The sequence below is a fragment of the Macaca fascicularis genome, chromosome X (assembly GCF_037993035.2).
Source record: "Macaca fascicularis isolate 582-1 chromosome X, T2T-MFA8v1.1".
NCBI lineage: Eukaryota > Metazoa > Chordata > Mammalia > Primates > Cercopithecidae > Macaca > Macaca fascicularis.
In genome coordinates, this window is record NC_088395.1 from 44,231,677 (window position 1) to 44,247,355 (window position 15,679).

The following is a 15,679-nucleotide window of genomic DNA, read 5'->3' on the forward strand; positions in this document are numbered from 1 at the left end:
GAGACTCTGAGACATGATTTTCCAGGGAGTAAACATGTAAAAGTCAGATGTGGAAAGAAAGAAGTGCTACTAGTCGGGAGTATATTCAGGAGGAATGAGTCTCTCAGTTTTCCTCCCTGCTCCAAAATTCTGCCCGTAGCCTCCTGGGCCACTGACGTAAGGTGATTTTTCATGCCATCATTTGCTATATAACATGCACTCTAATATACACCCTGCTTGCTAGATGAGGTTGTAAGTAGAGAATCAGGACATAAGGAAGATCTCCAGTCCTAACAATAGTATAGGTCAGAGGAGGAGGAGGAGGCAGGGGAAGCAGTTCAGAGAAAGGTCTGAATATTACAGGAGTGAGAACAAATCAGTCAGTCAGTGACTACAGTTACCCCTGAAGGTTATCTCCCCAAGTCTGCCATCACGGGGAGGGAGGCCTCCCTCTGTCTCATGGCTAGAAGCATCATTTACCAAATCCTAGCCATCCTTTCAAAATAATCTGGAAAAGCCTATGAATTGTATAGAAGATAAATCTCCTTATTTCATGGCCATGCTGTGCTTTCCATAAAAAACATGGTCCCAATTCTCCACCTGAGTCCCCTGCTTCACTCCTCTCCAAACGACATTGGCTCTTGTTAAAACTCTGATCCATGGTCAAAGGACAAAGATTTGCCACTCTGGAGGAAATTCTTTTCAAAAGGCTTTGAAGGCAATTCCAAAGAAGAACTTTCTATGGCCACATTGTTGGAATCAGTGTGCAGCCTTCCAGGGTGACTGCCCTAAAGGGCAGCACTAATTCTGGCTTTGAAGTGTTTCTACGCTTGTTAAAAAGTCAGCCTTCTTACTTTCAAGTCCTAGCTCACAGTGTGAAAGTGTTTTCCTAAAACCTCCATAAATTCTTCTTTCCCTTTGATACTCGCGAATCCACCATTTTCTCCACTACACAAACTCAGAGACATGTTTGTGGAAAAAGGGGGAGGGAAGGCAATTCCTCTGGTTCCTTTCTAGATAATACGACCCCTCGAACATGCTTCCTGATGTCTTGCTAGGTGGGAGTTCTTAGAACTGAGTCTGATGTGACGTTTGACTGATGTTCATACTCCCCCTCCCCAAAATGATAAATGGCTTGAAAACCACAGAAGCCATCCATCTCCTTGCTATGGGGAATAATCCTGAGCTGCTCTATTTCCACCCTTGGTAGAGGTAAAAGGCTCAGTGGCAGCTGTATTTTGCTGAAGAGGAGCCTTCTTCTCCTCTATTGCAAAGGTCACCCTATCATTTAGGGGAATGATCTGGAAGGGAGAGAAGATGGTGAAGATCCATTTTTGACTCAGTTGTATTTGGTTTCAGTCCATTACCCAACAAACCCAGGGGTGCATCCTGAAACACCTGGTAAAAGTCATCAAGGCCAGACATTTGAGAAGAGGTGGAGCTCTGGGCCCCTGCGTCAAGTTGCCAACAAGTAACTCTGGTTATCTCTAAATAGTCATGCCTCTAAATTCCAATTCTGACTACAGCACAGATCTCTGTGAGGTGAGTCACAGCTGCCAGGTAAGGACTGTACATAGAGTCAATGCTCTGTTTGTCCACATGGTTTGGGATTTAAAAGAAAAATCTTTTCAACTAGAAATTCCCTTATATTTGAAAAGGTAGAAAGCATCTGGGTGGGTGGATGTGTCTGACAAAGAGACAGAGAGAGTGAGAGGAGAGAGCACACAAAATAGAAAAAAGGGAGAGATAGAGAGAAGGGGCTTCTCTCTGAAAACTTCATCAGTACACCAAACACTCTGCCACAATAGCTACCACATGGCTCAGCCCTTGCCCTTCACCCTTACTGCCAGGTATTGTTGGGTGAAATCACAGGAGCCCTAACCCTGCCTCTGGGAGCGGGGCAGGGGGCAGGGCTGGGTAGACTATAATGAGATGATTTTAAAGCCCTGTTAACTTTTTCCGTTTTAACTGATATTTCTGGATGAGGCACCAGCTCTCTTGGGAGGCCAGTTCTAAGGCATTCCATGGAACCCAAAGCCAACTATAAAAGTCTAGCTCAGGACAGAGCTGCTGGGGAAAGAGTTGCACTTGAATCTCTACTTATTCCAAGTCTAGATTCAGAAGGCCACAATTAGGGGAGAAGGCTGCCTCTTTCCTTCCCAGTCCCACAAAGAATACATGGAATGACTTCAGAATTCCCTCTACCTCTTACGATCTAAAAATCAGAATTTCTTGCTTATTATTACAGAGGAACATTAATATCCAAATGAAGGCTCAGAGGTGTTGAGTAAATGCCCAAGAATCGCATGGCCAAGAAGCAGTAGAGTTGACCTGCAGAGGCAGGAGCAGCTCTGGTGGATACCAAGCCCATGTTTTTCTCCCCCGTGTGCAGTGCATTAGCACAGGACAAGTCTTTGAGGCTGCAAAATGAACGAGATCTAGTCCCTACCCCCAGGAGCTCAGATAGAGGCAAAGGCTTAGAGTATCTTAGGGAGTTGTAGTTCTACTTCCATTAGAGGCTCATCTTGGCCTGGAGCACAGTCTTCAGTGAAAGACTCTCCTTATACCTCAGAGTTTACACTTATGAAATGAGGAATAATGCCTACTGTCAATTAAAATGTACCTTTTAATATGCTCAAAAATTTGCAGAATATTCTAAGGCCCTTAGCACTACATCAATACAAAGTGTCACTCCTATTATTAATGGATAATCGCTACCACTATAAGAACATTTGAGTCTGATGCTCTGTACATTAATGAAATGAATTTGCTTGGTAAGTAAGGTGACCTTATACCAGCTCCCACAGCACAAACTGACAGGGGCTGACGTAACCAGATACAAAAAGATTTTGAAGTCTTGATTCCAGTTTGAGTTATGCTAACATAATAGGAAAAGGCCAAGCTGAATTATAAGAAAAATGGGAATGGGGTAGAAGTAAAATCCTGGTACCAAAATATAGGGTTAGGAGAAATACAAGGGTAACAATTACTGGGTGAAAGAAAGCATCCAACCCTTTAGCCATATTGTTTTTCATCTCCTGATCTGAATTCACACAGCAGGGTTACACGGCTGCTCAACAGCTGCCCAGCTTCATCCCAAGGCAGGTAAAACTACTACTGGGCAAGAGCGTGCATTGAACAAAGTCAACAAGCTCCATGCCTGCCTCCCACGGGAGACTGCAGACGTCAGAGGGGGCTCTGGCTTAGCGTGCCATAAGGAGGGCTGTGCAGAAAGAGACTCTGGTCAGGGCTCTGTAAAGCCCTGTGGAGTCTGTGGGGAACAATAAGAATGCAGAATATAAATGTAAGCTGCAGGCTGATGGGCCCATTAGGAATTAGGGCAGTCTTTGAAAGGAATCTGCAGAGATGATGCAAAACACCAAGCATGTGACCCAAATCATGGCAGGGCATATTGGAGGGAGAGGGGAATGGGAATGAGACATTTTCTAATCTGATTAGTCTGAAGTTTCCCCTGAGTGTGGAGAAGGGTCACTGCACAATTAGAGGCAAAGTTAGACTGAACATGGTCTGCTTAGCAGCTGAGCGGGATGACCTCCTCAAAGCTAAGCTGGGCTTGGAGACAGATGTGTTCAGAGACTGAGACGACTTCGAAGCAAGTTCTGAAACAATCTTTTTGCATTTAATGTCAAATCGTAAAGGCAAAGACAAAACAGTCTGCTGAGAGAATGAGAGGATGATGACTTGGTGGCCTCAGCACTGGATAAGAAACATGTAGGTCCTCCAGAGGCCAGGCTCCCACATTACTGGACTTTCCAGGACAACTCATCCTCAAGGCCATCACAAGATAATCTAATAAACATCCGCAGCTTCCTGACTAGAAGACAGCTTAATGTGTGAAAGGCATTCAGATCCAATTGTTGAAAAACATGGCTTCCTCTACATAGAAAGACACAGGTTTCTTCCAGTTCATTTCTAAGTACGAGTGTGTGGTCTATGGTCCCTGACTTAAATTTCTCTCCTAGTCCTCAATCAATTCTTTGCACGAGGTACTGTGCTGGGTATTTTATGTATGTTATCTCAATTAATCTTCCTAACCACTAGGAAATAGGTACTGTTATCTCATTCGAGAGATAAGGAATCTGAGGTTCAGGCAGGTCAAAACCCTTGCACAAGATCACACAGCTAATAAGTGGACTCAAAGAATTTAAGAGATGGGAGTGGAGGAAGGGGGTAAAATTGTCAGGATGTGACAACCCATTGGTTATTTATAGGTGGTAAATCAAACAGAAGCAGTATCTGCATCTGAATGAATCAAAGTTCAAGTCACAACTCTTCATTACAAGGTAAGGGATAAAGAGACACATAAATAGTGCTGTGAGGATTCTTAGGAGGAGATAATCACTCTGATGATCAGCCAAACAAATGCAACAGAGCTTCATGGACATGGTGCCACTTGAAATGGGTCTTGAAGGAAGAGCAAGCTTTCAGCAAGTGAAAACCATTGGGAGCTATTGCCTACTGAAGAAATAGCAAGAGAAAAGGCCAGAGGGGGAAAAAAAAAAAAAGGGAGCCAGGGAAGGCAGGAGGTATATGTATAAAACGCTAAACGGCCCATGTGGTTACACTACTGGGAACAGGAAGGGGAGTTTTGGGGGTGGGGGATGATAACTGTGAAGAACTCTGAGTCCAAGGCCTGCCTACTTCATCTCAGTTCCTTTACAGCAGGATCCCTCACACGGCTGCTAGCAAATAAAAGCAAATAGGGTTAAACAAAAACAAAATCAAAACAAAACCAATAGAGCTGATAATCTAGAAAATTATTCCAGGTCGATTCAATGTACACACACATCCAACTAGATTTGCCCTCTTCTGGGTTTCCCTCCTGACACCTTGGACCCTAGTTCTCTGACATAGAATTTGGCTTTATCTGTTCCTTTGGTTTCTCCTTTTGTCTCAAACAAGGACTCCCCACTTCAGACCCTATTTGAGAACAATGCTCCAACTGTCAACCCGAAGCCCCACTATGGAGAAGGAGCTTAATTCAAAGTTAAAGAGATGGTCCTTCCTTAGAAAGCAAAGAGACACCACAGAAGGTTTGTGAGTAAAAGTGCAATATGATGTCACGTATTTTTGCTCTTAGAAGGTATTTAGCTGCTACATGTAAAGATGAATTTAAACATTTAGAGACTGGTGGATGAAAGACCAATGTGGTGGCACTGCAGTATTTAAGAAAATGTGGGTCAGAACAAGAATGATGATAGTGGAAATGGAGAGGAGAGAGTAGACGCAGGCAGTAAGGAAGAGGTAGAACTGTCAAGACATTCTAATCTACTGGCTATTTGTAGACAGTAACTCAAAATAATTAGAAGCAGAGGATGTGCCTTTGAAAAGTTCAGGATTCAAGTCACAGCTCTTCTTCTTCCACACTATGTGACTTTGGGCAAAAAACCTCGTCTCTCTAAACCTCAGCATCCTTATGTATGAGATACGAAGGGTAACAGTTCCAACCTCACCAAGCTGTACTCAAAAAGTAAATGAGATAATGTGTCCAAAACAATGATCACAATGCCTAGAACACAGCCAAAAATGTCAGAATTATCAAGATATATAAGTCAGAGGAGGAGCTAGAGTGAGTGATGCTATAGGACGCATAAGAGGTGGATGGAGTCTAGGTGGCTGAGAGGGACATGCCAGGAAATCAAAAGTCAGGTTCAACAGTAGAATTGATGTGTTTTAGAAAGCAGTTCACCATGCTCTCCTTTTATAGCATCATAATCTCTACGTTTTACATCTGGTGCTCTATCAGGACAGAGCCCCATGCTAATAACCCTAGGTTATCTTACTGCATGTCTGTAGCTATCAGGAACTGCTGCTTTGAAAAACTTGCCCTGAATTTTACATCTAATGTCCTCCTAACCAACAAAGTTGTGTATTTCATTTTGCCCCAGGAATCTGTGGATATATAAGTGTGTATTCATGTTAAAAAGATAAAACAATAATTTGTAATAGGTTCTCTAACATTCAAAATCAAGACAAACTTTTCCTTCAGTAACACTTAAATGGAGGTAGGTCACCAATAATATAATCAAAACAGTTAAGGGTAAATCAAGGATAATTAAAGGAAGATGTAAAACCAGGAATGGTCCCCCAAATAAAACTATGCAGGCCAATCCCTATCAAGAGTGGAACTCTAACTTACCTTGACAATAAGGATTCTAGAAGATCATCACTCAGAGGTAATCTGGAGGATTTGCACAGCCTTTTAATGTCTTTGGTGGGTAATACATTTTTTCTGCATTAAAACAGAGTAAATGAGCTTTCATATACCTTGTATACCTTTAGTAACAATTACATATTATAGGAAAGAAAATACATTTGTGATGTTTCCTGAGAATGTACACATGGAAGTATGAAAATTGGCATTGGAATTCACAATAAGGAAGAACAGTCATATTTCATTTCATCAACTTTTTCTATTTCAGAGGCCACCAGATTCCATCCTTACAAAGGCTTTTCCTTCAAGATGCAGATTCTTGGTTGGTGACAGTACAGCCTATTAAGGCTGCAGCCACAAGTGTTGCTCTAAGTAATTGATCTGCATTCTTGACCACTAGTCAAAAATGGTTCTGATATTTGAAAACATCTCTTAATTTGACAGGCATCTAGAGCCTCCAACACAAGTATGATATGACTTGAGGGTGTTTTTCTGTTCTTTTCCTTGGACCCAAAACCTTATAACCTGGAAGCCCCAGCTGGGGCCTCAATATTCACTTCAATTTTTTCAGATGCTAGCAGTTTTCTCTAGAGCAGCCCAACAGTCATTTTCTCCAGTCTTCTGGGGGCAAAGAAATGCTTGTCCAATGTTCTCATTCAGCCAACACTTTTCCAGGCATCAGGCAAAATTAGAACCAACAGGAAAGAAAGTTGGCTCTTTTCTTTGCAATGAGAATGTTTATATCTAGAATGAAAGCTTGTTGGATCTGGAAGAACCTCAGGTTATCTGGTCAAGCAGCCCCATTGTTCCCAAGAAGTGTTCCTTGAATGAAGGAGGGCCACACTTCTCACTCTGGGGAAGGGGCACCACCAGGGTGGAAGGCAGGGCCAGGGCCATGCAAAACTCAGGTCACACATCTTCTAGAAAGCTTGGGGAAGCTTAAAGAGTCAAGGAAAAATACCACCTTTATAAAAACTCAAAGAGGATGCATTATGGATTAATAAAAAAATGTTTATTTCTAAGACAAACTATGGGACCTGCACAGATATTCAGGGTATGCAGTTAGCCACTTGGGTGCAGACTTCAAGTTTGGGGATAAGGAAAGAGGTCACAAGGAAGAGAGATGGCAGTGGTGTGCAGCATAAGGATTAAAAGCTAGAGTGAGAACTAAGATTTTTCTAATTCTAGATGAAATCAGTAAATTTATATTTCTCCCCCACTGTATCAGGTCTGTAAGATGAATAAAAAAAAATTAAGATGTTTGCATCCAGTTGTATATAACAATGACTTAATGAAGCTCAACATGCAGACAATCAACGTATAAGAAATAGCTTATGCTGAGCTTCATTATTTTCAAGAAGAAATAATTTCAAAGAAATTCTACAGAATGTTTGCTTGAAAATTCCATTTTCTGTTTATTATAAAAGTTACATGTATAAATCCCCATCAGTAATAAAATAATGTAAAAAGATCACAACTCAAATTAACCCTTCTAACATTTTGATTTACTATGCTTCAGTTGAAAGCTTCTAGAAACAAATGAAAAGAACATGCAAGGGAGAGTCCTATTCTTTCAAAGGTACAGGGCCTCTCCTATTCCATCAACAAGACCAGCCTGGCCAACATGGTGAAACCCTGTCTCTACTAAAAATACAAAAAAAAAAAAAAAAAAATTAGCTGGGTGTGGCGGTACAAGCCTGTAGTCCCAACTACTCAGGAGGCTGAGGCAGGAGAATCTCTTGAACCTGGGAGGTGGAGGTTGTAGTGAGCCGAGGTCATGCCACTGCACTCTAGCCTGGGTGACAGAACCAGATGCCATATTACACACACACACACACACACACACACACACACACACACACACAAAGCTCACCATCACTGGGAAATATATGTACCCAAATACTTCTCCGAAAATGATTTAAGGTGTCTGTGCTAAATAGTAGAGTATGAGTATGATGACACATGTCAATTTCTTTTTGCCCTTTTTGATAAAATAGAAATTCCTTCATTACTCAGGTTCACAGAAATGTAAATGATTAGAATCAATAAAACAAAAGCTTACTTTTCTCGATCTTCATACACACAGGAATAAATGAAACTGTCGAAATTCTCAAACATATTTTTCTTGAACTTTTCGTGGGCCAGTGCGATTAAGAAATCCACATCTGAACAGGTGTCCTCAGGTGCACGGTAGTGACGTACAATGGTTACAAATTCTTGTTCTGAGAGGTTTCCAACAGTAAAAGACATCAATATGTCTCTGTAATAAAAAGGGAAAAACATTTATAAGCTGATACATAAGAATACAGTATTTTACCTCTCCTTCTATTTAAAAGATCCAAATTCCATTTTATAAAACTTTTACCAACTGTACAGAGGTCAGGTGATTTTTTTAAACTTAATTTCTCTACTTAATTTGGGAGCAGCAGGAAGGCACCAATGCCAGAATGGAAAATCATAGGCACTGTAGCTTATAAATAAAAATGGCATTTTGCCCAGAGTCAAACACCTACCAAATAACAGCCTGCAACCAGGAAGTAAATTTTTAAAGGCCTTGAATGGTCAAAAAACCTGTCACCAAGTACATGACTTTATTCAATGCCTATTAATCTTCCTTACACAAAATAGTAACAGGCTTGTGTTTCTGGTTTCCTGGGACATAAGATTTGTTAAGTTAATAAATTAGAAAGGTGTTTTGGGATAGGGAAAGCAATCACGCACATTTCTGTAATAAAAAGTAAAAATGGACACACCCTAGCAGTGAGAAAAAGAAAAAAATGAAACGTTAAAAGACCTATGTAAGCATACAGCTATCTGCATCTTTAGAAGGCAAATGATACTGAGATTATTAGGTAGAGCTTAAAAAACTAAATAACAACATATCAATGAAGAAGACTCGAGGCCTAACAAATTGGCTGAATTGTTTTCAATGTAACTCTGTGTGAAAGCCATAAACTATGCAGCATACATCAGAAAGAATTACATCAAAACGATTAAAATGCAAAATGTTATGCTGTTACAGGAATAAGCTTCCACTGTCTAGAAAATTTATTTACTGGAAATAATTCAGTTTCTAAGAATCCTGAATAAACAAGGGAATAGAAAATTTTATTTGGCCTTCTGCTAGAAAGAGGTCTTTCAGAATAAATGCTTTCAGTTCTTTCAGGTATTTCTGGACATTATCATTTAATAATTCTAGATTCTCCTAGTCAAGAATTTCCATAGAGTCTAGGAAAGCCTACAGCAATGATGTTGACCTATCTAAAGGAAATTCATTTCATCTACATCTACTTCTCAAGTTTCCTCGGTTGTTTTGTTTTGTTTAAATTTGGTTTTGCTTTTGTATTTTTAATGAGAAATGAATGCAAAATCCAACCAAGATGATCCCAGAATTTCAGCAAGTCAGGTCAGACAACCAATTAGTAATATTGGCAGGAGGCTCGCTATATGGAAAACACTGTAAAAGGCTCTCTGGCATTTTAACTTTTCCGAGTCTGTTATCTATTTGCACTGTCCAAGCATATAGAAGAAATTTCAAAGCCAGAAACTGGTAGGGCCACTTAAATAAACAGTAATAGCAATAACTTCTGCCATTTGTTGAGTACTAACTGTGTGCCAGGTCCTGTGCTAGCAGGGACTTCTGACATGTGGCCTAGGAGGTGATGCTACTATTATCCCCACTGTACAGATGTGAACTGAGGCAGAGAAATGTTAAGTAACCTGCCTAATGTCACAAAAGCCAGAATGTGAACCCATGTAGTCTGGCTCTAAAGCCCATGCTCTTGCATACTACTCTATCCCTCTTCTGTTGGGACACAGAAGGTGGAGAGAACTGATGGAGTGGGGCTCAGTCAGGAAATCTGCCTAAAGGCAGTGGGGTTTAAGCTGATTTTTTATGAACCTCTATTGCCTTTATTGTCTGTCATCTCTGCTTTGAGGGCTATCACTAACCATTATTTAAAAACTAAGAGAAAATAATTTCAGAAAACCTGAGTCACCAACCATCACTGACACAGGGCTAAGTAAACACAAAAGAGCCACTCCAAGTAAAGCCCCTGGCTCCTCTACAACACTGGTCAAGAAATAGTCATGCCATGTGTGTAAAATGGAACACTACACCATCATTAAAAGTATGATGTTTGGGGCCAGGTGCGGTGGCTCATGCTCATAATCCCAGCACTTAGGGAGGCCAAGATGGGCAGATCGCCTGAAGTCAGGAGTTCGAGACCAGCCTGGCCAACGTGGTGAAACCCCATCTCTACTAAAAATACAAAAATTAGCTGGGCGTGGTGGTGCACACCTATAATCCCAGCTACTCAGGAGGCTGAGGCACGAGAATCATTTGAACCCAAGAGGCAGAGGTTGTGGTAGCTGAGATTATGCCACTGCACTCCAGCCTGGGTGACAGAGTAAGACTCTGTCTCAAAAAAGAAAAATAAATAAATAGAAATAAAAAAGAAGATTATAGAAGAATATATTTAAAAGTTAAAAAAAAAGTTATGATGTCTGGGAGGCTGAGGCAGGAGGATTGCTTCAATCCAGCAGTTTGAGGCTGCAATGAGCTCTGACCATGCCACTGTACTCCAGCCTGGACAACATAGTGAGAACCCATCTCTACCAAAAAAAAAAAAAAAAAAAGCTGGGCATGGTGGCATGCACCTATAATCCCAGCTACTTGGGAAGCTGAGGCAGGAGGATCACTTGAAATTAGGAGTTTGAGGCTGCAGTGAGCTATGATCATACTGCTGCACTCCAGCATGAGTGACAGACCAAGACCCCACCTCTAAAAAAAGAAAAGTATGGTATTGATTGATATTTATTGGTATGATAGATGTCCATGCTATGTTGATAAATGTAGTATGATCCCAGTGAAAAATCAAAATACAGGTGCACATATGGTCATAGAAATAAGACCAGAAGGATGCATGCCAAAACATCAATAGTATTATCCTGAATGGCTGAGATGTCTTTTTAAAACAAAACGTATTTCCATTTTTTTCTGAATTTTTGTAATAATCAAATATTATTTTCATTGTCTAAATGAAAAAAAAAACATTTGAAAGCATTTCCTTTTGAGAGTAGAATATGGCGTGAAGAAGAGAAAGTGGCATGCTCCCAAGGACAAGGAAAAAGGACATGTGAAGCAATAACTAGAAACTTTCCATACATCTTTCACTAAACTTATTATAGCACCACCAGAACATAAAAGTTTATTTTCCTTTTCATTGGATAAACTGAAATTATCCTGGCTTCACTGCAGTTAAAATTTATATCTGCTGGGTTTCTGTATGCTTGGGTTTTAAACAGCTCAGTATTCCAGTTTTACATGGCGTTACATGAGAGTTTCAAACAAGCTGCGCTATACTTGAAACTGCTGACAGCCCTGCAGGGCATCAGGGGCTCCTGGAGCGGCTGCCTGTGTGGCTGCTGTGCCCACGTGAGGCAGGTTCCTGCACCAGGGATCTCAATCAGGATGTACAAGCCTCACCTTGCAGACCTCAGATGGCTGTCGCCACTCTGCCCCGCATTTGACACATGTGTGTTTTTCAGGATTCACCCCGCCCTGTTAAACTTTAGTAGGATTCACAAAGAATTAAAAATCAAAAGTCACACATTCCATTTTTTATTGTAGTAAAATACACATAGCATAAAATTTCCCATTTGTGACATTTAGTATATTCACAATGTTGTACAACCACCACCTCTATCTAGTTCTGAAACATTTCCATCACCCCAAATAAACCTCATACCCATTGAGCAACCACACCTCTTTCTTCCCTCCTTCCTAATCCTCCTCCCTATCCAGAAACCACTAATCTGCTATCTCTACAGATTTGCCAGATTCTGGATATTTTATATAAATGGAATTATGTAATATGTATTCTTTTGTGATTGGGTTCTCTCAGCACATTTTCAAAGTTCATCCATGTTGTAGCATGTATCAGGACTTCATCGTTTTTCACTGCTGAATTCTTATTCATTGTACTATCATACTATTGTTCATTGTATGAATGTGCCACACTTTGTTTATCCACTCATACGTACATGGACATGTGGGTTGTTGCCACCTTCGGCTGTTGTGAATAGTGCTGCTATGAACATCTGTGTACAAGTTTTTGTGTAAACACCTGTTTTCAATTCTTTGGGTTACATATACCAAGGAGTGAAACTCCTGAGTCACAGGTAAGTCTGTTTAACCTATTGTGGCACTGTCAAACTGCTTTCTGCACACTCTATTTTTGCTTAGCAGCAGCCACAAAAACATAGGTCCAACTTCCATCAAGCATAGCCATTCCTCACCTAAAAACGTCATACTGAACTTGAAATAAGATCTGATAGCAAAATCTGATCTCAGTACTTCTTGACCAATCATTTCAGGGAAATAAAAATGTATTTTAAAAGGCAGTTGTGATTGTATTGATCTTGTGTCCTGTGATTATTATTACTAATCTTGAAGATTTAGATAGCAAGTTACCTTTGCCTTTAACCAACACTGTACTACATTCCTGGAACTAATATTTTAATACAGTATAATAGTATAATATCACAGTATTATTTAGTTAATCTTATAAGGGATGCTGCCATGATTTTCTCTTGGCTTTTGTAACTAAAGTCATAAGACTCAAAAAAATGCCAAGATGCTCTAGGGTATTGAGAATTCTATGCAGAATTCTGAAACATGAAACGCTAAACAGCTTTATAAGACATAATTCCATTAAAGTCATCCAGTAAAATGGTGAATCAAAACTTCCTTTTAAAGCTCTGAATCTCAGGGTATTTTCTTACTTGTTGAATCATTAAAGTTTAAGCAATGTCTTTCAAATAAACTAAAAAAAAATAGTTTTAGCATAAACAAGGGCTCAAGAGCCTAAGCCTTCAGACCCTAAGGCATACAGCAAAATCTAGTTGAGCCTAAATTAAACCAAGCAGCAGTTTTGGCGACAATTAGGTAGCACCCTTTCTCATTACTTTCAATTTGATATTCATCAAATAAAATGTGTTTTGCTTCCTGTAATCAGAAGCTGTGCACACCTGCTCATATTCTACCCTCCCTCAGGCTTTCCCTTACACTTGTGGGCCTAAGCTGCCCATACAAAACAGAAACCCTTGCTGTATTGTCACTTATATTCCAGCATGTCATACTGTGGTTTTGTTCATTGTTGAATCTGTGGCTAGAGGATTGCCAGACAGTAGAGGGTGGTAGAGATAGCTGGTAGAATATGTGTCAGAGGAAGGAGAGATGGGAAAATACATCACAGAGAGTCCAATACAAATGTCTGACCAAACAGGTTTTGCTACAGGCCTAACCAGAGTCTAATGCCATGTACAAAGCTCTTCAACTCCACTGGAGAACAAGGCCATTACAGATGGCCACTTCACCTCCAGAGAGTGCAGTTATAGACTTGTGGTATAAGTGGTTTCTTCTGGAGCTATGCAACATGGTGACCTCACAAGACAGACCAAGGAATTCCACAGAAAAGGAGAAAAAAAGGGGTCACTGCAGACTATCAGAAAACTATCTACTCCAGCTGAGGTCACAAGCTTGTTTTCAACCAGGAGGCAGTGTGCTTTAGTGGAAAAAGTGTGAGCTTTCAAATTATATTGACCTGTATTAAAATTCCAGTCCCACTAATTCACCAGTAAATGGGAACTGTGGTAAACTACTCAACTTCTCTGAACCTCAGTTCCTTACCTGTGAAATGGGACAAGACCACTTGTGAAACAGAATTTTATTTTCCTATAGAAGCCAGGATGATATGTTAAAACAGAAGTCAGACCATGTTCTTTGCCTATTCAAAACCCTGTGAGGGCTGGCCATCTCTCTCAAAGTAGAACTCAAAGGCCTCATGATGGCTTACAAGGCCTGACATGATTGGCCCCTCCTCTGCTGTCGCTAGGAACTCATCCTCTACAACTCTTCCCATCCTTCCCTCTACACCTGCCTAAAACAAGCCAGGCACATTTCAACTTCAGAGCCTTTGTACTTGCTGTTCTCTCTACCTGGAATGGAATGTTCTTCCCCAAGACAGTCACACAGGCTATTCCTTCACCTCCTGTAGGGCATCTTATCTTGTTAGATGTCAGTTTCTCTGTGAGGCCCTCTCTGGCCAACCTTCTTAAAAGTGTGACCCCTGGCGGGGCATGGTGGCTCATGCCTGTAATCCCAGCACTTTGGGAGGCCAAGGTGGGCAGATCACCTGAGGTCAGGGGTTCAAGATCAGTCTGGCCAACATGGTGAAACCCTGTCTCTACAAAAATTAGCCAGGCGTGGTGGTGCACGCCTGTACCCCAGCTACTCGGGAGACTGAGGCAGAAGAATTGCTTGAACCTGGAAGGCAGAGGTTGCAGTGAGCTGAGATTGCACCATTGCCCTCCAGCCTGGGCAATAAGAGCGAAACCCCATCTCAAAAAAATAATAATAAAAACAATAAAAAGTGTGACCCCTTCCTCCACAACTCTGGCACTTCCTAATCCGTTTCCTGCTTTCTTTTCCTCAGTGTCATTCATCACACTCTAACGGTATATAATTACTTATTTTGAAGATAGTCTTTATCTCCCTCCCACCCCCACTGGAGTGTAAGATCCACAGAGAGCAGTGGTTTTTGTCTATTTTGTTCATTGTTGAATCTGTGACACCTTAAATAGCCCCTGGCACATAGTAAGCTCTCTATAACAAATAGTCTGATGAAGAAATGAAAAATGAGGATTAAGTTAGCAAGATATAAAAAGCATTCCGCATAGTACCTTGAACTATGAATGCTCAATAAATGATAGCAATTTTTATTATTCTCATCATCTCACAATGGAGATAATTTCAAGTTGTGTTAAACTGAAAGCACTACTTCTCTTAAGTAAGTTTATCTTGGAGAAATGTGAAATGCTTTTGATGATTCTGAAACCTTACAATCTATCTGCAGGATATAAAATGAAAATGGCATGCTTGTTTTAAACAGTCATATTCAGGAGTAAGTCTAAAGTACTAAAAAATAAACTCCAGGTATGCCTCCTTTTATACAATGAATAGATCTGAAATGCTCCATAAATACTTAATTTTTAGAAATTGAATTAGATGCCCTCTTTCACTCTCTATTACATATAAAGATATGCTATCTTTATCTTGGTCATTTTAAATTGGCAATGGCATCTAACATCTTAGCTTTAAATTCCTCTAATTTCTGTCAAGTTCTTAATGACAAGCAAGCACAATGAACCCTGAAAGAAATAATAAATCCTTTTTTTTTTAAGAGGCAGGGTCTTACTCTGCACCCAGGCTGGAGTGCAGTGGTGTGATCATGGCTCACTGCAACCACGGACTCCTGGACTCAAGCAATCCTCCCATCTTAGCCTCCCAAGTAGCTAGCTTCACAGGTGTGCACTACCACGCTTGGCTAATTTTTAAACTTTCTTGTAGAGATGGGGTCTTGCTATGTTGCCCAGGTTGGTCTCCTAGGCTCAAGTGATCCTCTCACTTTGGCCTCCCAAAGTGCTGGGGTTACAGGTGTGAGCCACTGTGCCCAGTTTAAA

General features: G+C 40.7%; 1 protein-coding gene across 1 annotated transcript in view; it reads right to left on the minus strand.

The window, feature by feature from the left end:
- Window positions 1-15,679, minus strand: part of EFHC2 (EF-hand domain containing 2) — a 195,737-nt gene that overhangs the window by 21,859 nt on the left and 158,199 nt on the right. Inside the window, exons 12-13 of the mRNA XM_045383159.3 lie at window positions 8,217-8,414; window positions 6,140-6,232 (exon numbers count right to left, since the gene is read on the minus strand). Of these exons, the coding sequence (XP_045239094.1) occupies window positions 6,140-6,232; window positions 8,217-8,414 (291 nt within the window). The remainder of the gene's footprint in view (window positions 1-6,139; window positions 6,233-8,216; window positions 8,415-15,679) is intronic.